The 22768-nt window shown below is 46.7% G+C and overlaps 1 protein-coding gene across 3 annotated transcripts in view; it reads right to left on the minus strand.

Annotated features, from left to right (window-relative positions):
* The window catches only part of P4HA2 (prolyl 4-hydroxylase subunit alpha 2), a 146074-nt gene that overhangs the window by 96654 nt on the left and 26652 nt on the right, over window positions 1-22768 (minus strand). For all 3 annotated transcript variants that reach the window (XM_073569882.1, XM_073569928.1, XM_073570004.1), the window contains exon 2: window positions 18346-18453. In XM_073569882.1, coding sequence (XP_073425983.1) covers window positions 18346-18430 — 85 coding nt within the window. In that variant the 5' untranslated portion in view covers window positions 18431-18453. The remainder of the gene's footprint in view (window positions 1-18345; window positions 18454-22768) is intronic.

The raw sequence follows: 22768 nt of genomic DNA on the forward strand, positions 1-22768 counted from the left end.
TCAATGCAGAATGTGCTGAATATTTTTTCATAGGAATTTGGGAAAGTTATGAAATATCCTATAAATGGCTGTTCTATTCCTGATCTGAGGCTACATTCACACAAGAACAGGTTCTTGCTATTGTAACGGACAATGCTTCAAACATAAGTACAATTACACTGATGAATGAGAGTAATGAACAACAGCTAGAAGAAAATTTAGGATTCAGTATGTTTGAGATGGAAGGCCACAGTGCTGTTCATGTACCGTATATACTCGAGTATAAGTCGATCCGAGTATAAGTCAACCCCCCTAGTTTTGCCACAAAAAACTGGGAGAACTTATTGACTCGAGTATAAGTCTAGGGTGGGAAATGCTCCATAGATTATTCCCCCATATGGTGTCCCCAGAAGAAGCTCCATAGATTATTCCCCCATATGCTGCCCCCATAAGAAGCTCCTTAGATTATGCCCCCCATATGCTGCCCCCATAAGAAGCTCCTTAGATTATGCCCCCCATATTCTGCCCCCATAAGAAGCTCCTTAGATTATACCCCCTATATGCTGCCCCCATAAGAAGCTCCATAGATGATTCCCCCATATGCTGCCCCCATGCTGCTGCTGCATGTAAAAATAAAAAAATGACATACTCACCTCTCCGTCGCTGGGTGTCAGATTCTCACCTGTCCTGCGTCCATCGATGCTCCCCGCTATCTGCCACGTCATCAGTCAGTGACGTTCAGACTGCAGGGGGCGCGGCGCGCACTAACCACGTCACCACGCCCTGTGCTGTCTGAAGTCACTGACAGATGACAGACAGCAGCAAGCAGCCATGGACGCAGGACAGGTGAGTATCGCTATACTTACCCGTCCTGACGCTGTGTCTTGAGCCCCCAGCTTCTCCGCGCCCTCTCTTCTTGCCTTCAGCGGTCATGTGGTACCGCTCATTAAAACTCATGAATATGCGCATATTCATGAGTTTTAATGAGCGGCACGTGACCGCTGAAGGCAGGAAGAGAGAGCACGGGGAGAAGCTGGGGGCTCAAGACACAGTGTCAGGACGGGTAAGTATGACCTGACACCCCCGCTCCCCCTCCCCCTCCGACCCCCCGGTGTATATGACTCGAATACAAGACGAGAGGGGAACTTTCAGCCCAATTTTTTGGGCTGAAAATCTCGACTTATATTCGAGTATATACGGTAGTCTGCAAGAGGGACATGCTGGAAATCTGATTGGAAAAGTAAGGAAATTGGCTGTTGCTGCCAGAACCCCTAAAATTGATTCCATCTTGAAGAGACATGCTGGGAAAGGGGCAACTGTCGATCAAGCCACTCGGTGGGGCAGCAGTTATTTAATGATTGAGCGATTGCTTGAACTAAAACCATTTCTTATAGATAAGGCGAACCCTCGGGTAACCCTAAATGAAGGTCAATGGACACAGGTGGCTGAATTGAAGGAATTGCTTAATCACCCATTTACCGTGACTAAAAAAATTACAAGCTGGCATTTTTATAAGGGAGTGGAAGAACTTGCTATTTTGCCTGTCCCAAAGAGGAGGTTTAATCACAGATGGCATTTCTGCTTCAATGAAACGGAGAGAGACACAGCTATTGGAAAATAAATTTTTTCTGGCAGCTGTTTATGTGGACCCAAGTCATCGTATATTGCTTGATGATCAACAGCTTACTAAAGGAAAAGTAGCTCTGACTGAGGTAGCAGTTAGGATAAGTGGCCTACAGGAGGACTGCCAGGCGCCAAGATTACTTGGGTCCTGACAGTGCTACTGCTGCCATATCTTCATCCTCATCAGATGAGGAGTTTGACTTTGACAAGTATTTGAATGACATGGAGCAGGCAAAGCGTTGCCGCAAGGAAAAAGATTTCACTCCGTCTAGTATAGCAAGCAGATTGACCATATTTCAGCAAAATGTTTCACTTGCTCTCAAAGAAATAGAAAAATTCAACCGTTCATCAAAACTGACTGTGCACGAGGCAATTCCTTTATACCCGGAAATTGTTAGAGATGTTGCCCATGTGGTTACGGCTATGCCTCCAACCCAAGTTAGTGTAGAGAGGTTGTTCTCTAGCCTTAAAATTATTAGGTCAGATTTGAGGTCATCTATGAAGGAGGATCTGATGGAGGCGATACCATTTCTCAGAAGAAATTCATAGGCTGCATAAATGTTATTTAGCATGTTTTTGTTGAAAACTGTTTTTTGCCACTTACATAGTTTATTACATCGATCTCCCACTTTGCACTGATGAGGGGCAGTACCCCGAAACACAGTGTCTGCAAATGGAGATTCTGGCTTGGCTTTTATCCTAAGTCATGTAACTAGGCTCGTTAAAGGGTCAACATTGACTTTTAGGATTGCTACCTCCAATAGGTGGCACTAGAGTTCTAGTCCTCTTCCTCTCTGAAGAGACAATTTGCATAATTAGCATATTTCCCAGAGGAGCATTGCAGCTTTAAGTCTCCTCACCTCGACATGCTTAGCATGTCATTCTCCGCAAGGAGAAATGATACTTCTTGGATATCATACATACATACACACACACACGCACTATATATATATTGTGGTGTAGTTACCACTGTGTCGGCTAGGGGGCGCTGTGTGGGTGTCCCAGGACGGGTGTACAGGCACATTCAGTGTGGTAACAGGAGCAGGGTCCTAAATGACCCTTGTGGGTCTCAAGGTGGGTGGCCTTGGGATGCAGGCTCCAGGGTGTATTGATCAGCAGAGGTACTGCTGATCTTTCTGTTACACTGTGTCAGGGAAGCCTGTGTGTCTTTACAACCTTTGGTGATGTCATAGCCATGTGATCCCCTTTGGGTGTGGTTACAGGGCTATGTAATTGAGGTGTTTGGCACATGTGAGAGTGTGGAGGGAGTCTGTCAGAGTGTGGACAGACTTCCATGTGTCCAGGTGGGACACTACAGAGAGTGTATATGGGGAGGACTACAGCTCCCAGCATGTGCTGAGACTCTCAGTCCGAGTCTGAAGCCACGGACATTTCTGTTCCTTTGCCTGAAGTGAAGGTTACATTTCAGTGTTATGCTGTCTATGGTTTATGGAGCAAATAAACCTTATGAACTTTGGGAAGAACCTGCCTCATGATTGTCTCCCGCTGCACCTGAGCGAGTCACATCCCTACAATTGGTGACAGACTGCGGGCAGCGACTCCCAGAAGCACGTGTGGCAGCGCTGGCGATTCTGAGCCAGGAGAGCAGACGGTCTGACAACCGTGAGTAATACTGACCGAGGTCAGAGAAAGTGACTGTATTAATATTTGTGGGATACCTCTGAGGAGAAGAGGCGTCCAGGAACCTGTGTGGCCGACACAGGTAACAGACAGGAGTCTGTGTTGCACTGACCTGGGTCAGTGAGAGACTGTGTTCCTGGAGGGGTCAGTGAGCAAGGTCCTGGAGGGTCAGTGTTGGGAGGTTCTGGGAGAGGAATCGGATCCCTGGAACACGTGCTATGACCTTGGACCTGGTGAGGCGTGTGTTGGGCAGTCTCAGGCGGAGACGGATGTCCTGAAGAGCACCCGCTGAGCCCCTGGACCTGGTGAGGCTGGTGTGTTGGGAGACCCTGGGAGGAGGGTCGGCTCCCTGAATAGCACCCGGTGTGCCCTGTGTGGTGGACGGTCTCAGGCGGAGACGGTACGTCCTGAGTGGCACACGAACAGGACATGTGAGAGACTGTGCATGTGTTTTTTTTTCTTTTTTTTTTCTTTTCCTCTGCAAAACCTGAAGGTGCTTGCTGTGGCTCAGTGGGGTCACGAAGGTCTCGCAGCACAGGGACCTGGTGTTTTCTTTAAGGGATCTGCCCTGGGAGCATTGGTAGCAGACGCTGTCTGTCTACACCATCCTGCTGCAGCTTTATGGCATGTTACTAAGCGGATACAGTAGTTGTGGCTTTACACAACTATTGAGGGTGAGTACCCTGTATTATTGCTGCATAACCCAATATACCTGCACTGGTATGGCCCTATGGGCGCACTTTTGTGGCTTTTCTATCTTTGAGGGTGACAAGCGGCTTCCAGTAACCCGGCGGGGTTACGAAGGTGACAAGCGGCTTCCGGTGGATCGGCGGGTCCACGAAGATGGTGCAGCAGGAGCTGCAGTGACACCAGCCGCTGTGTATGTGTGTGAACAGCAGCCGGAGGTGCCGGTGATCAGTGACAGCAGGAGCTGTGGTGGTGCCAGCAAAGACTTGTGTGGTATCGTGAGAGACAAACTGTACTGTGTGAACTGTGGCATAAGAAGTTCTGCAGAACGGACATGGGGAAATCCCAAAAGGGGGCGGTGACCCAAAAGGGAGTGGTAACCAAAAAAGGGGTGGAGTCCCAAAAGGGGGCGGTGACCCAAATTAGAGTGGTAACCCAAAAAGGGGTGGAGTCACAAAAGGGGGAGGTGACCCAAATTGGAGTGGTAACCCAAAAGGGGGTGGAGTCCCGAAAGGGGGCGGTGACCCAAATTGGAGTGGCAACCCAAAGCGGGGTGGTGGTCCAGAAAAGGGCCAAGTTTGAAGAAGTGACAGCACTGGGTGACTCAGTAGGTACGTCTGGAGTACCGCAGTGTATGTGCAGGTCTTTTTCAGAATGTGGAATATCCTTTCCAGGTAGTAATGACGGGCCACAGATGTGTACAGTGATGCTGCACCGGGAAGGAGCCTTTGGTCGGCTGGAATCAGAGTCAGGTGACTCTGACAGGAACTCCTCTCGTTTTCTCTCTGACCGAGAAAAACGTCAGGGTTCACTGTAAACACGGGGTCACGGTGAACTACGCAGTAGACACAGTAGTGTTTGAGGGGACCAAAGGTGGTGAGTGCCAAGGTAGAGGAATACCACGGGACTTAGTCTATGCCTGGGAGAGGGGCCGGGACTTTCTTTTGTTTGATGACGTTTGGTCTGACGATGGAGATGCTTTGACTGTGGGGCAAGCGGACACTGAGACAGTGACGGCTCCTGACATGGACAGGTCAGAGGTAGAACTGACCAGAGGAAGAAGTACATCTGCCCAACTGACGGACCTGACGTCTCGTGATAAGACAGATGGTGGGCTGGGAGATGAGACTACTGGACTAGACACATTGGTGCTGGACGGTAACTGGAGGGTTCACTCGACTGGTGTGACTGACCCAGTGGTACCCTTTAACGATATAATTAAAGAGGTAGTGGTGCGACACGTGATGGACAAAAGAGAACAAGATCGTGAGATACAGCTGATAAAGGAGACTGTAACAGAACATGTCGAATGGGAAAGAGTCCTAAGGCAAGCAGCTGAGCACAGAGTGGATGAGCTGGAGAAGGAAGTCTCTGAGCTCAGAGGTCACCTGTCAGCATGTAAAACCATGAACAAGACCCTGTTGGAAGATATGGAGGTGCTCAGAGAGGCCCAAGAGAAGCATCAACAGGAGATTCTCAGGAGAGAGGATCAGCATCGCTACCTGGCAGAGGAGCGAGATAAAGTTCTGCAAGAACTCAGTGGAGTAGTAAAAGGTCTTCTGCAGAAGAAGTGGATGGGCGAAGACGTACAGCGGCCTTGCCCGACTGATAGCAAGGCAGAACTGCCAAAGCCCATCTTGGAGAAGGGTCCTGAAGACTGTAAATCTCAGGAAGATGGTGAGCCAAGAGCTGCACAAGACAGTCACCCGGTCTTGGCAGATACCATGAGGGAAGTGTCCGTGCGGAACCCAGAGCCATCTGTCCAGGATGAGAGCAAGTCCATGACCTTCAATTGCGTGATGGAGGTACCCGAAGACATGCGAGAAGCGTGTGCCAGCGAAGGTGTGCATGAGACCTTTAAAAAGGCAGTAAAGGCCTATAGTGTGAGCTGGGCACCAGAAACAGACCAGTTGGTGATACTGGCAGAAACGGAAGACACAGAGAGAAGGGTGGCTGTCCTGAAGGAGATGCACCTACAATGTCTCCGCACGAAACAGATGCTCGTGGAGCGTAATAGGAAAGCCGCTCGACGTCTGGAGCTTGCAAGGGAAGCACAAAGTCGGCTGGGCTTTGTGGAAGACATAATTCCGGTACCCAGAAATCTGGTGGGGAAAGTCGTTGGCAGACTTGGAAAGGTGATGCAGGAGATGGTGAATCGATCCTGTGTGAAGAGAGTGAGGATCCCACCTGCTGGTGAAATCCAAGTCGTTATTGAAGATGACATGGTTCCTGTCATTGTGGTTGGTTCGGTGGAAAGCATTGGGAAGCTTCGCATGCTCCTGGAATATCGGGTAGCGTACCTGAAGGTGATTGAGCAGCTAAGACAGGATCGACTGCAGATGAATGAGCAGATAGAGAACGTCAGGTGGCGTCCACCTCCAACCCAAGGTGTAAGGACCCGAAGGGATCCTCCAAGGAATGAAAGGACAGGTAGTCGAAGGCAAGAACGTCTAGAGTCCGCAAGTGGCCGTTCTAATCGTAGTAACATAGGCACGAGACCCGGTGGTGGACATAGTGACAGAGGGTCAGACTCAGACCAGCCAGTTGGCCCAGCTGGACGTGGGACTCATGACAGTGTGAACTGGGAGAGCCGGCCGGTGAGAGAAAGGTCGGGTGACGGAGCGCACTGCAAACAGGTGGAGACTAAAGAGTGTCTGATCACACTGACGGACGTTGACGGGAAGGCCAAAGCCCAAGGCCGAGATACTGACCGCTGGGGGCGGGGGAGGCCTAACGTGAATATGAGGCAGTTTGACTACCAAAACAGACGGAGATGGTCCTCTCGACTTGTAGGGCAAGGTGACATGGGTGCCAGGTCTCAAGATACCTGGGTGATGTCATGTGTTCAACCCCACAAGTTTGAACAGAGGGGGGAGGTATGTGGTGTAGTTACCACTGTGTCGGCTAGGGGGCGCTGTGTGGGTGTCCCAGGACGGGTGTACAGGCACATTCAGTGTGGTAACAGGAGCAGGGTCCTAAATGACCCTTGTGGGTCTCAAGGTGGGTGGCCTTGGGATGCAGGCTCCAGGGTGTATTGATCAGCAGAGGTACTGCTGATCTTTCTGTTACACTGTGTCAGGGAAGCCTGTGTGTCTATACAACCTTTGGTGATGTCATAGCCATGTGATCCCCTTTGGGTGTGGTTACAGGGCTATGTAATTGAGGTGTTTGGCACATGTGAGAGTGTGGAGGGAGTCTGTCAGAGTGTGGACAGACTTCCATGTGTCCAGGTGGGACACTACAGAGAGTGTATATGGGGAGGACTACAGCTCCCAGCATGTGCTGAGACTCTCAGTCCGAGTCTGAAGCCACGGACATTTCTGTTCCTTTGCCTGAAGTGAAGGTTACATTTCAGTGTTATGCTGTCTATGGTTTATGGAGCAAATAAACCTTATGAACTTTGGGAAGAACCTGCCTCATGATTGTCTCCCGCTGCACCTGAGCGAGTCACATCCCTACAATATGTAATCGATATTACGTAGTGTATTACATGTTTACAATTTATTACAGTTTGTGTTCTAAAGTTGTATTCCAATAAATATATATGTTCTAAATATCTTGATTACTGTATCATAAAAATGATTAAAAGTCTGATGTTCACATTGTACTACAATAAATTTTTCATTTAAATATAAGCAATATATGTAGGAGTTGGAGTCGATGTAAGGGAAATTGAGGAGTCGGAGTCGCAGATTTGGCTTACCGACTCCACAGCCCTGATTTTAATATACCATATCACCAAGTTAGGGCTCTTTCACAGGTCAGTGTGTCCTGTATGTGTGGTGACCGTTTTCACACGTAGACACATTCAAGTGAATGGGTCTGTGTACATGTCTGTAAGATTCCATGGACCGTGTGTCCGGGAACAAAAATGCTGAAGTGTCCATTTTTTAACAGCAGCATGGGCCGAAAAACATCCCACACACGTGTACACTGAAGACACGCAAATGACATCCGTGTGTCATCAGTGTGACAATGGCGCCTGGGAATCAGCGGTACTGTTCGCACTGCTCCCAGGCGGCGGGGGCTGAAAACCACTCATCATTCTCCCCTGCTCTGCTGGTGATCAGCGCATGCAAGGGAAAATGTTGAGAGTTATATTCAACTGATAACAGTGAGAGCAGGCGGCAGCTGATGGGAGTATTCATTAGCTGGAGACTACGCTAAAAATAAATAAAATAAAAAAAAAGTGTAGGTTTCCCTTTTCGAGATTACCGCGGGTCACTGTGGCTGCATTCCCAGCCAGGCTGAACTGCGGTGACCTCAGCACCAAGAGAAAAAGTCAGTGAGTTCACCACAGATCTTTGATGTCAGTCATTTATCTGCGATGAACTCAATGACTTTTTCTCACAGTGCTGAAGTCACCGTAGTTCACCCTGCTGGGAACGCAGGCTCAGTGACCCTCGGCAACCTCGATGATGTCATCGCTGGTCACTGAGGCTGCGCTCGCAGCAGCTCATTCACCAGTGGTTCTCAGCCTGGATGGTCACATCTTGGCACCATCCAGGTTGAAAACGGTTTATCTCCCAGATATGGATTACAGCATAGGACAGAACGGCGGACAGGGGAAGGATATTGTTGTTTTTTATTTTATCACAGGAGATGAGGGATTAAATGGAATTGGAGTTAGAGGAGTATAAGGCTATGTGCACACGCTGCAGATTCACCTGCGGGTTTTTTCCAGCGGAACCGCAGGTAAAGTGACCTGCGGTTTTGCCCTGTGGTTTCACACCTCTACTATGTTAAAGGTGTGAAACCGCAGCGGAATCCGCAGAAACAATTGACATGCCGCGGAAAAAAAAACGAGTGGAAAAAAACCGCAGCGTGAGGACAGCGGTTTTGAAAACCCATAGGGTTACATGGTACTGTACCATGTCTGCGGAACTGCTGCGGTTCCGCAGGGCCAAAACCGCAGCGGAACTGCAGCGTGTGCACATAGCCTAATGGTGTTTGTTATTTTTAAATAAAAATGGAAAAGTGTGTTTTGTTTTATTTCAAATAAAGAACTTTATTCTGGCTGTGTCTTTATTTACCAAATAACTATAGGATTATAATATATTATAGTTGCCTCTCTATTCGTAATCCGAGGGCTTAATGTCACTGGACAACTCAAAAGTGGCATCAACACCACAAATAAGAACTCCACATGCCACAGGGCAAAGGAGAAGAGGCATTTAATAGATGTGTAATTTCTGAGCAGCTGCGGGCTGCTATTTTTATCCATGGTCCGTTACCAACCTGAGAATACCGGCCCCCTGCTGTCTGCTTTAGCTTGGCTGGTTGTCACAAATGGGGGGGCACCAAGCTGTTTTTTTAAATAATTAAAAAAAACTGCCCTTTGTTCCTGATAACCAGCCTTGCTGAAGATGACAGCTGAGGGTTGCAGCTCACAGCTGCAGTTTTGCCTGGCTGGTTATCAAAAATACAGAGGAACCCACGCTGTTTTTTTAATGTATTTATTTATAGCGCAGGCGGTGGCTGATGAATGCTCCAATTTAGCCGCCACCTTCTTTAGCTGTTACCAGCTGAATAAAACCCTCAACATTGTCCACTGCTTGCGCTGCGATCAGAATGATGATGAGAATGATGAAAGCGGTCTTCAGCACTTGGCTAGTGGGAACAGCGCAAACAGTTCTGCTGCTTCCCAGGTGTTGGTAACTTGTGGTACTGATGTGGTACACGGGTGGCACACTGTTGACACATGTATGCCACAAGTATTACACACGGACACTGATATCTCCGGTATTGTTTTTTTTCAGTACCAGAATTATCAGAAAGAGCCCTTAGTCGACGTTTTGTAAATATATTTAAAAAAATGGATATTTGCCCTGTAACTGGTCCTGTAAAAGCAGCCCCATATAAATGTGAAAGTCCAGATGTCATTTGACAGAATTTCCAGCAATTACATTATTGCCAGGACCAATAAAGGCAGCGTTGAAACGTGCCACTGACCTGCAGCACCAGAAAAACACAGTGCTGCAAAATTGAGGCTTTAAAGGACCACCGTAAAAGGTGTTCATGCGGTAAGGGTGAATACGTCAGCAGGTTTTTAGCCAAATAATCTGAAAGTAGCATGATGTAGGGCAGGGTTTCCCAACTCCAGTCCTCAAGGCACACCAACAGATCATGTTTTCAGGATTTCCTTAGTATTGCTTCACCTGTGCAATACAAAGGAAATCCTGAAAACATGATCTGTTGGTGTGCCTTGAGGACTGGAGTTGGGAAACCCTGATGTAGGGGAAGAGACCCGGATTCCAGTAATGTGTCACTTACTGGGCTGCTTGTGGTAGTTTCAGTAAAATTTATGTTTTATTATCAGATTACCACTACAGGACTACTTGTCTGGTTCCATGTAGTCCTCCTGCTCTGTGCAACCACACCCTTACAACTGATTAGCAACTTTCTGCCAAGATACAGTATACACAGAAAACTGCCAATCAGTCCCCTGGGTGGGTTATACGAGGCTCAGCATTCAAAGAACTGGCAAGCCTTCAGGGGAGAAAACAGGGATTTTGATTAAAAAAAAAAATACCAAGCAGACCCCCTACATCATGATTCTCTATTAGGCTATGGGCCCACGTAGCGTTTTAAAACGCACACTAAAAACCGGACTCCTTCCCAGAAATCGCGCGTTTTTTTCAGGGCGATTTCACCGCGATTCTGTTCGCGATTTTGCCGCGATTTTCTCAAGCACTTTCCAAGCGATTTGAAGCATCACTTGGAAAGTGATTGACAGGTTGGTCACTCTCATCAAACATAGTGTTTGACAAGTGTGAGCAGCTTTTTACTATTGAGGCCGCCTATGCGGCATCAATAGTAAAAGATAAAATGTTAAAAATGATAAAAAAATAAAAAAAATCGGGGTATATTTACCTTCCGACGTCCCGCGCTGCCATCCCGGGCCACAGCGTTCCGAGTAATGCCTTGCGAGACCTGTGATGACGTTGGTCTCGCGTTACTATAGCGATCTCGCGAGACCGCTAGTCACGCGAGACTACGTCATCACAGGACCTTGCCGCAAGACATTACTGGGAACGCTTAGGCCGGGAATGCAGCGCGGGACGTCGGAAGGTAAATATACCCCGATTTTTTATTTTTTATTCTTTTTTTTACAGGGGTATGGTACCCAGGGCCTGGAGGACAGTCTCCTCTCCTCCACACCGTGGATACCAACCGCACATGAGACGCTTAACTTCCCGCATGGTGGGCATAGCCACATGCGGGAAGTAAGTGATTCTCATGCATTCCTATGGGTGCGGAATCGCGGCAATTCTTTGCGATTCCGCACAAAAGAATGAGCATGCTGCGATTTTTTCCGCGATGCGATTCCGCCGCGGAAAAAAGCGCAGCATTAGCACAGCATGTGCGGAATGCCATAGGAATGCATGGGGGTCGTTCTGTACACGATTTTTAAACGTTTTCGCGCCGAAAATCGCGGCAAAAATGCTTAAAAATCGCATCGTGGGCACACAGCCTTACATAGCAAAAACTGCTGAAAGATATCACTTTAACCCCTGTACATGTATGGTGCATATCGGAAGCTGATGTATGGAGTGGGCTCCCACAGTGAGCCCGCCCCATGCCCAGCATGTGATGGCTGTGTATTACATCCAGGACCTGCCGTTAACAATGGCGGGTGGAGCGGTGCTCTACCAGCGATTGTTAACCTGTTAAATATCACTTTCAATCTCTGACAGCAGCATTTAACAGTCGCAGACATGCATGCTCATCATTTTTGCCGTTGATCGTTGCACCAGTGACGTGATAGTGGGTTGTCGATGGGTTGTAATGACAGGCATGGGAGTTCATCAACTGACACCCGGCTTGTCATTACAGAGCTCCTTAGAAACACTGCCTGTGGCCGAACTTCAAAGAGACTACCGTATATACTAGGGTATAAGCTGAACCGAGTATAAGCCGACCCCCCTAATTTTGACACAAAAAACTGGGAAAACTTATTGACTCAAGTATAAGCCTAGGGTGGAACAAGCAGCAGCTACTGTGAAATTTCAAAAAAAAAATTGATACCAATAAAAATAAACTTAATTGAGACATCAGTAGGTTAAATGTTTTGAATATCCATATTTAATCAGGAGCCCCATATAATGCTCCATACAGTTAATGATGGCCCCATAAGATGCTCCATACAAAAATACGCCCCATATAATGCTGCACAAAGGTTAATAATGGCCCCATAAGATACTCCATAGATTATGCCCCATATGCTGCTCCATAAAGGTTATGGCCCCATAAGATGCTCCATAGGTTATGCCCCATGTGCTGCTCCATAAAGGTTATAGCCCCATTAGATGCTCCATAGATTATGCCTCATATAATGCTCTATAACGGTTATGGCCCCATAAGATGCTCCATAAATTATGCCCCATATGCTGCTCTATAAAGGTTATGGCTCCATAAGATGCTCCATAAAGGTTATGGCCCCATAAAATGCTCCATAGAATAATATGCCCCATATGCTGTTGCTGTGAATTAAAAAGAAAATGTCATACTCACCTCTCGTCGCTGGGGGCCAAGTGCCAGTGTTCTGAGCAGGCGGGGACACCGGCACGCTATGGGGGCCAGGTGCCGGTGTCGCTGCTGGCTCAGGGCCCCGACACTTGCGATATTCACCTGTCCCCGTTGCACCGCCGCGCCCGCTCTGTCTGCCAGGTCCTCTGTCAGTGACTGTTCTAGCAGAGGGCGCGCACTAACCATGTCATCGCACCCTCTGACCTGAACATCACAGCCAGAGGACGCTGAGGACAGAGTGGCGCACGGCCGTGTAACGGGGACAGGTGAATATAGCATGACTTCCCCTGTCCTTCCCGTCATACTCACCCCCTCCTGGCGCATCTCTGCAGACCCCCTGCTTCTCCCATGGTCTCCAGCGCCGCAGCTCTTCCTTCCTTCAGCAGTCACGTGGTACCGCTCATTAAAGTCATGAATATGCGCATATTCATGACTTTAATGAGCGGTACCACATAACCTCTGAACACAGGCGCCGGAGACCATAGGAGAAGCAGGGGAGCTAAGAGACCATGCCAGGAGCGGGTGAGTATATGTGACAGCTGCGCTCCCCCACCCCCGCCAACCCCCTGGCATATATGACTCGAGTATAAGCGAGCCCTCGCAGGCAGGGTCCTCTCTCCTTTTGTACTTGTGTGTCCCTTGTCTTTGGCCTCTTTCACACTTCAGTTTTTTGCATCAGTTCAAATCCGCCAAAAAGTCAGACAAGCGGATCCGTTCTTAACTGATGTGAACGGATGGCACAGGATCCGTTTTCAGACGGATCCTTAAAATGAGGAAATTTAAAGGAAACGCAGGGAGGGAGGGAGAGAGAGAGAGAGAGAGAGAGAGAGAGAGAGAGAGAGAGAGAGAGAGATTTTTTTTTTGTCCGGCACCCAGAAAGAATTTCGGGTTAAAACAGTGTCTGGAGGATCCGCCAGAGAAAAAAACGTTACAAGCTCCGTTTTCAAATCTTTGAGGATGGTGACGGACAGCGACTTTTGGCGGATCCTCAAAAAAAACGGATGCAACGGACAGCAATCCGTCACAGTCCGCCATTAATGCAAGTCAATGGGGAAAAAAACGGATCCTCAAAAAAAATTGAGGATCCGTTTTTTTTCAAAACCTGGCGGATTGTGACTGATTGTAAAAAACTGAAGTGTGAAAGAGGCCTAACACATGTTTATTGTACTTGTCTATATTTCCCTTTTCCCATGTAAAGTGCCATGGAATAAATGGTGCTATATAAATGTATTATATAAATGTATAATAATAATAATAATAATAATAATAATAATAATTAATAATCCGAGAGGGGGACTTTCAGCCTTAAAAAATGGGCTGAAAATTTCGGCTTGTGCTCGAGTATATACGGTAATTTCTTCTATATGCATTGCTGCATAAAGCACAAGCGATTTTCATGTCACCTAAGGGTGACCAAGAAAAAGAAACCCTAAAAGTTCAAATCACCCACATTGACAATAAAGATATTAAAAAAATACACGTGATATCGCTGCGTTCAGAAAAGTCCGCTAAAAATATTTTAAAAAAATTAACCTGATCGGTAAACACCGTAAATGAAAAAAAAAATTCAAGAATGCCAAAATAACATTGTTTTTTAAGCGCCGTAATACCACAAAAAAAATCTGTAACAAGCGATCAAAAAGTCACTTCGATCCCAGCATGGAACAAAAACATTGTCTCACCCAACAAAAAAATAAACCATCACATAGATAATTTAGTGGTGAAAAAAACTAAAGCTTGACATGTTGGGCATTGCCATAATCGCATTGAGGAGAATCATATTGCAAGGTAATTTTTACCACCAAATGTACACCATTAAAACAATTTCCAATTTTCTTTTCACAGTTTCATCGCACTTGAATTTTTTCCCCTGTATTCTAATATATTATGTGGTAACCTGAATGGTGTCATTTTATTTATTTTACTCATTTATATAGCGCCGTTATTTTTACAGCGCTTTACAGACATTATTGGCACTGCCCCCAGTGGGGCTCACAATCTAACTTCCCTATCAGAATGTGGGAGGAAACCAGAGTACCCGGAGGAAACCCACACAAACACGGGGAGAACTTACAAACTCCTGCAGATGTTGTCCTTGGTGGGATTTGAGCCCAGAACCCCAGCGCTGCAATTCTAACCACTGAGCCACCGTGCTGCTTGCGTTCTGGTTCAAAAGTACAATTTGTGCTGTAAAAATCAAGCCCTCATATGTCTATGTGGACATAAAAATAAGAGTTATGACTCTGGGAACAAAGGAAAGAAAAAAAAAATGCAAAAACAAAAACTGGCCACAGCATGAAGGGGTTAAGAGCTTAAAGCGCCACCAACAAAAAAACAGAACCCGGCACTCTGGAACACCACTGTCTCATAACAGTGACTCTTTAATGATGGCTTTTCAGTTTGTTCCAGGGGGATGTCAAGCCCTGTAATTTATTGCACCATAAAGATCAGATCAATGTTAATTTTTGGAGCCTCCATGAGAACAAGAAATCTCACAAATACATTTAGGAACTAGAAATGTGGCAAAGAAACGGAAGTGCCTCCCTTTAGACACTGCCAATTATGTGCCCACAGCAAGCAAGAAAGGCCTGCAAATGCCATACTAATTGAAAGGTGCATGTGAATGTCAAATGACTCATAAGAGCAGTTGGCAAGGATGTGTCCTATGTATAAGTCAGCAATATATGTAGTTCGGCCATGTTCCCACGATGAGCACTTTGAGCGTTTTTTAACGCAGAGTATATTGGCTGCACAAAAAAAATGCAGGGTGTCACACTTCCAGCGCAGTGAATGGAATTAATAAAAGTGTCATGCCCTTTGATGACCTCAGTGGTCTTTTTTTTTTTTTTTAGACACAGTGTAAACTCACTTGCAGTGCGTTTTTTAAGTCCACAACATGTAAATCTCCATATGGGTTTTTTGCAGATTTTCCCCATAGATTTGAAGGAGATTGGCAACAGCCACATAAAACCCACTTGTAATTTGCCAATTAGTTTGTCAATAAAGTTTTATCAAAGCAAAGTAACAGGACGTTTCCAAAACAAAGCAGTTTTATTTAAAGGGAATCTGTCAGCAGGTTCTTGCTATGTAATCTAAAGACAGCAAGAGATAAGGGCTGAAACACAGATTTCAACCATGTGTCATTTGTTTGGATGTTCGCTGATTACTTATAATGAAGGTTTTATCATCAGGGGATTATTACTGCTAGACTGGTGCTCCTGTGAGCAGTGGTCCAACTCCACCCCCTTCTCTGATAAGCAGCTCACTGTCAATAGACAATGTATAGAGTTTGGTGTAGGCGATGTTAGCTTTTAATTCTGATTAAAGGAGTTGTCCACTACTGGGGCAACCCCTTCTTAAACTAAATGTTTGGCCCCGATAAAATAAAAACTCTATACTCCCCTCTCATGCCAGCACCATTTCAGTGGTGTCAGCACTTGCTGTCACGCAGCTCTCATGCAGTGTTGTGACACGACGTGCTCAGCACCCGATCAGCACTGGCGTCACTGTCTCTGCCTTCGTACAGATTGAACATTAACAGGTTTATAGTGACAGAGTGGGGCCAGAAAACCAAGGTATCTGATTTCTCGTACTCCTGCACTGATTAGAAGTACTTCACCTTCATACTAAACAGTGCAGATTTTTGCTAGGAGTGCAGGGGTTAATCTGTTTAGTTGAGAGCTCCATGAAACTTTCCTGCTTTGATGGTCTCAGCTGTTCAGTGTTGGCCACTCCCCTCTGATATATATACTTGCCTCTGGTAATCAGGGATTACCAGTGTTAGTTTAATACTGCCCGGTTCTGGAATTGGGAGTTGTTGGTTGTTAGGAGGCGTTTGGAGTGTTGTTCAGAAGACTGTTGCTTGGTGATTTGTCTGTGTTGTAAGAATTGTACTCACTCAGCTGCATAAGAGGAAGCAGGAGGCACATTCTCTTCAACGTCCATGTGAGTTTATTTGCTCCATAAACCATCAAAGCCGCAACACAAGGTGGTAAACAGTCTTTACATCAGGCAGACACAGCATCAATGTCCATAGCAGAGCTCTATCTGGAGCAAAAGACACAGGAAGGCTTCTCCCTCTCAAAACACAGACCACTCTGTAATGTCCAGCCTGGACACATGGAAGTCTGTGTGTAGGATCGCAGGCCGGACTGGGGGGGTGGTCCCTCGATATACCGCGCAGTGACTTACAGACACAAGATGAGGCAAATTTCGGGTACAACAGGTCCAAGTTTATTCTCTTGCCGTCCGCCTGACGGCCTCCAAAGTACACCGCACTTCAATTCACTTTACTTCACTTATCGGCCCTCCGTTTCCAGGGCCGCTTCCCGCACACCGTACTTTACACCAGGGACGTACATTTACGCACCGTCCCCTCTTCACTGCTCCTGTCAGATCCGTCACTGTGGCCGCCTTAGGCCCGTAAACCAACAGCCCTTTTACTGATCAGTCGTCTCTCTCTCTCTCTCAATACGGTATGTTTTACCTCAGTGCCTCGTCTATACTGCGGTACTCTGGTGTCAGGACCACCCCCCTGACTTTCTCTCTCCTCAGTCCCCTTGATTTGGTTTTCCTCACAGTGCACAAACTGTCGTAGTCCTCCTGTCACTGGAGCTCCCCCTGGGGACTGGAACTTTCTGGAACCCTCCTGTAAAATTTCTTTCCCGGTTCCCTGTAACTCCGCCCCCCATAACCAACGGTTTCCTAAGCCCTAAGCTGATGTCAAGTCCTTTACTCACACTCCTCCCTGCCCTCGGTCAACCCAAGGTACTGCACGTCCACTACACTTTCTCAGCTGTTTCCCCACTGTAGTAACTGACACCTGTCTAAACTGTGCAAACCGTTTTTTTCTCTATTCTGACAAGTCCGTCCGTCAGGTCACCTTCCCTACATGTGCACTCTGACAGACTCCCAAACACTCACTGCCAAGTGCTAAACACACATTAATTACATAGCCTGTAACCACATCCACAGGTGAGGTATGGATCACATGGGCTGGTCACATGGTCATGACCTCACTGCAGGTCCTGAAGATACACAACCACACAGGCTTCATTAGGTATACAGACTCATACCCATTGGGTGGGTATGTAGGTGACTGGACCCACCCATCTCTCTAAGTCACATGGAAGCCTCCCAATGTATAGCAAAACCCTCAGCAGTAGATCTGCTGAGCAAAACACGCTCAGGCTTCCTTCACAGGGCCACCCACCTCTGCGATACATACCGCCCATTAATCACATGACCAGTCGCCATGCCACAGTGTGTATATCCTCATCCTCTTCTATTTAGGTTTTCCTTCTTTTAATTCCGGTGTTTCACTCTGTAGTTTGTGAGTGCATATTTGTATGATTAGTATTTTCATTTATCTCTGTACATCTTCCCCTGTTAGTCTGGTTTTTGTATTCATATACACTGCTACTCCCCATTTCCCTGGGTGGAGAAGGTGACAGATGAGGGCTGATTTAGAAGCTCAGGAAGGCACATGGCCCCGGCGGCATCACCATCAGAAGTAATCCAGGGAGCAGGGTTAGCTAGGGCACCGCAACTGTGCCATGACTATATATCTTTGGAGTGTGGGAGGAAACCAGAGTACCCGGAGGAAACCCATCAAACACATACAAACTCCTTGAAAATGTTGTCCTTGGAGGGAAGTCAGGACTCCAGTGCTGCAAGGCAACTGTGTTAACCACTGAGCCACCGTGCTGCTCAGTTGGTATCAAATAGACAAAAACAGCTGTAATTACATAAATTAGTGTAACAAAACCAGAACAAAGGACTTTCTCACCAGTGAAACAGTTTACTGGAGAATCACTTTTATAGTTACCAAGTCTCTCATTACAGAATGCAAGCATGAAATGTAAAAATATGTAAGAAAATACATACCTATTGACGTGAAAAATTCGGCATGTACCCGACATTGATATAAGATGTTGGTGAGAAGCAACAAAATACCAAGTACACTCTTCATCTTTATATAAGGCGAAATTCAATCTAAAGGCAAACAAAATAGTGACAAGAAAATTAAACATTTAATTTCCTTTTTAGATCATTGACGCAACAAAAAATGGTCACCACTAGTAAAACTATCACCAAATGCTAAGTTATGGTATATGTTCACCATTCGAAAGCTAAAAGTAATCACAGATAACAGCTGGTAATCATGGCTGTAGAGTGTGTAAGCCAAACCTCTGACTCCTCAATTTCCCTGACTCCCGATTCTACAGCACTACGGAACATGTACAGAAAGAGCAGCACAGATTCATCCAAATAGAGCCTAGATCCTTAGATCAGGAACAGGACAGACATGTATAGGACATTTCATAACTTTTTCAAATTCTTATGAAAAAGTTTACAGCATATACTGCACTGAACCCAATTTATTATACATTTTAGGAGTCGGAGTCTGTCCAGTTTATTCCGACTCCACCAAAACGGACACCGACTCCATGATTCTGAGCCCTGTTCGTAACATAAACATTTAGAAGCAAAAATCTTCAACTCCTCTTGGCACTATTCTGACTAGCTCTGCCCATTCATGCATTATCTACAATGCCAGTGACAAATTTTATTAATTACTATACCGTCCATTGTTTAACAGTAAAATGCATTTTCTGTCTACAGGTCCCTTATACGATGTATAATCGTGGAATATGTGAAAACTATCACAAGGGCAAAGCGTAAGAAGAATATTAGCAGGAAAATAGATAAAACTCTGCAGACATTAAATATCTATATATATAAAATTGAATGTGTGTGTTTATGTATGTGTGTATCACCAGCCAATCACTAAGCATCTTTCATTTCACCAGAGCTGTTTAAAAGAAGCTGAGCTGTGATTGGTTGCTATGAGCAACAGTTTTCCAACTCCACAACACCTCAGCAGACACTGACTGGGTGAGAGAAATCTAGCATCCCTGGGAACATAAGCTCCCAGCCATTGTCTGCCCCCCAGAAAGGAGCAGAGAGCACATGAGAGAAATGAATCGCCCCCTCCCTGCCCATATACCAATCACACAACCTCCATCCCATAGGCACATCTTCCCTCTTAAAGGGATCTCCGGTATGGAAGTTAGGGCAAATCCCTCAGCGCTCTGATACTGACCCCCGGCTTCTATTAAAGGGATCATTGGTATGAAGTCAGGGCAAATCCATCCAGCGCTTTGGTTTGACCCCAGGCCTCTCTTAAAGGGATCCCCGGTATGGAAGTTAGGACCGTTCCACTCAGCGCTCTGGTTCTGACCCCAGGCTGACGGGATGATGTGGCATATTAGGGGTAGTGGTCCGGTGGCTCTGATGGGATGATGTGGGATATTAGGGGTAGTAGTCCGGTGGCTCTGGCTGATGTTGGATATTAGGGATAGTAGTCCAGTAGCTCTGGCTGAGGGGATGATGTGGGATATTAGGGATAGTAGTCCGGTGGCTCTGGCTGACAGGATGATGTGGGTATTAGGGGTAGTAGTCCAGCAGCTGTGACGGTATGATGTGGGATATTAGGGGTAGTAGTCCAGTGGCTCTGATTGGATGATGTGGGATATTAGGGGTAGTAGTCTGATGTTTCTGACGGGATGATGCGGGATATTAGTGGTAGTAGTCCAGTGGCTCTTGCTGACGAGATGATGTGGGATATTAGGGGTAGTAGTCCGGTGGCTCTGACAGGATGATGTGGGATATTAGGGGTAGTAGTCCGGTGGCTCTGACGGGATGATGTGGGATATTAGGGGTAATAGTCCGGTGGCTCTGACTGACGGGATGATGTGGGATATTAGGGGTAGTAGTCCGGTGGCTCTGACTGACGGGATGATGTGGGCTATTAGGGGTAGTAGTCCGGTGGCTCTGGCTGACGGGATGATGTGGGATATTAGGGGTAGTAGTGCAGTGGCTCTGGCTGACGGGATGATGTGGGATATTAGGTGTTACACCAGGTCCCCGTCCTGGCGCTGCGTCCAGGTCTGCCACTGTTACACCTAGCCTCCGTCCTGACGCTGCGTTCAGGCCTGCCGCTGCTCTCCGTTCTGGGCACTCACCTCGAGCCTCACATAGGCAGCAGCCGGCCCCCTCTGGATCTCATGCTGCTGCTCAGCGTTCTGTCCTCCCTCCTCCTCCTGGTGCCCTGTGAGGAGATCTGTAACTAAGGCTATTAGGGCACGCCCACCGGCTCTCTTGCCTTCTTAAAGGGGCAGCGTGCATTATTCAAAAAATACAATTAACCAATGGCAGCTCACTGGCTGCTATTTCTGGCCTCTCCTCCATAGGGAGAGCGCCGGAGCAGCGAGTATCTATCATTGCTACATCCGGTTCTCATGCTAGCCTGTCTGCGCTGCATCTGCAGTCTCTGTACATTGTCTAATGCTCTCTGTTTCCACAGCATATCGGTATCCTGTGTTACCTGGTTATATCAGCAACCATCTAGGCCTAAGCCATCCCGTTCTGCCTACAGCCATACGAGTCCAAGGACTGTGTGAAGGTCACTGGAACCGACTCCTTACCAACTAACCGGATCCAGGACCCAGCGCATTACGGACTCTGCTGTAACTTTTGTTATCCCTTTTGGTCCCGCTGGGACAGCTGCCACGTGTTCGGGGTCTAACGGGAGGTAGCACCTGAGTCCTCCGGGTATTCCATTCTGGCCCTGCCTGAGGGGCTTTACTACGCGTGCCCGGGGCTTACTAGTCACGCCTCCTTCGGAGCCCCTGGACCGTGGTCCCGAGGTTCCACTTAAAAAATAAAAACGAATGTGAACTTCACCATCTCTGCATCTGCTTCCATTCGTTACATTAGGGGTAGTAGTCTGGTGGCTCTGGCTGACAAGATGATGTGGGATATTATAATGAATGTGGCTATGCAGAGTGGGTGGTGATCTACACTCAGAGATAGATATATATTTATATTATAATTTGATATAACTAACCGTAGTTATAGTGTTATATCTAATGTGAGGAAAAAAGAAAAGCAACCAAAACAGCCAAGGGAATAGCTGGCACTGAAGAGGAGCCAAGTAACAGAAAAGCCTGACTAAATTACTTGTCATGTTATGCTAGTGTGAGTTGGCAGACAGACTGCCATGATATGCACTTCTTTTCACACGGAAATGCCCATTAGGTCAGTGAATAAGGCAATTCTCATTACTAAGCATGTATTTGTTATATCTACACTCACACAAGAGCATTGCTGCCCCCAGGAGACACATTCTCTCTGTATCAGCCTCCACAATAACGTGTCAGAACAGATATATCCTGCACAGCAGATGGGTAAGCAGGCGTCTGGCCAGCACGGCAGAGACAACGCTCTCCTCTCCAACAGTGAGAAGACACATGGCACATAGACCCAATAACACATTGATAGCAGGATAGATTTCCTAGAAAATTAAGCCCACAAATGTTTACTGTCAGAGGAGATATAATGAGTGTGCCAGCAGCCCAAGCATCACGGCCTACTCAATCTGAAACTATATAGGAAAGGGGCACAAGATCCAAGAAGACATTTACAATCTGTTCGCCTGACGAAGGTCCAGGCTGTGAATCGAAACATGGATTGCACACAAATAAATAGTCTCATCCACGACATAGAAAAGGGTGCAGAGTTTCTTTCCTTGATCCATTTTCATTGGCAGCACCCAACAACCATAAAAAAAATCAGAAGATTAAGGGTAGACAAGGTTCTGTTGGAGAGTCTTAGAGGTCGTTCTAGACCCAATTTATATTTTTACAGTGCACATATAAGCATAACTGGACACCTTCACCTGGACGCAACCCTCATTTGGATAAATATATAGACTCCTTCAGACATTTGATAAAATCCACAATCATAGACACTAACAGGAGACAAGCATCCAACATCAGTGCCCAGAAGAGAAAGGCCATACAGTCTTTAAAAACCAACAAAGAAATCATCATTAAACCTGCTGACAAGGGAGGTGCAATAGTCATGATGAATACGTCAGACTACATGAAGGAAGCAAACAGGCAACTTATGGACACACGCTACTATAGAAAATTGGAGTCGGATCCTACACAGGACTATTACAAGGAACTAAACAAGTTGGTTTCTTGTCTGCCTGACCAGTCCTTAAGAGCTGGCGATGACCTGATACCAGAGACTCCAAGAATAGGGACATTCTACATGCTTCCCAAAATCCACAAATCTGGAAATCCAGGAAGACCAATTATTTCATGTGTGGGCACCCTCACTGAGCAGGTATCTGGATGGGTAGAGGGTATTCTTAAACCACTGGTGAAGGATACATCCAGCTACATTCAGGACACAACTGACCTATTGAATAAACTAGCAGCAATAGGTCCTCTACCAG

The sequence above is a fragment of the Dendrobates tinctorius genome, unplaced genomic scaffold (genome assembly GCF_039654945.1).
Source record: "Dendrobates tinctorius isolate UK_male_01 unplaced genomic scaffold, ASM3965494v1 ptg000001l, whole genome shotgun sequence".
NCBI classification, from domain to species: Eukaryota; Metazoa; Chordata; class Amphibia; order Anura; family Dendrobatidae; genus Dendrobates; species Dendrobates tinctorius.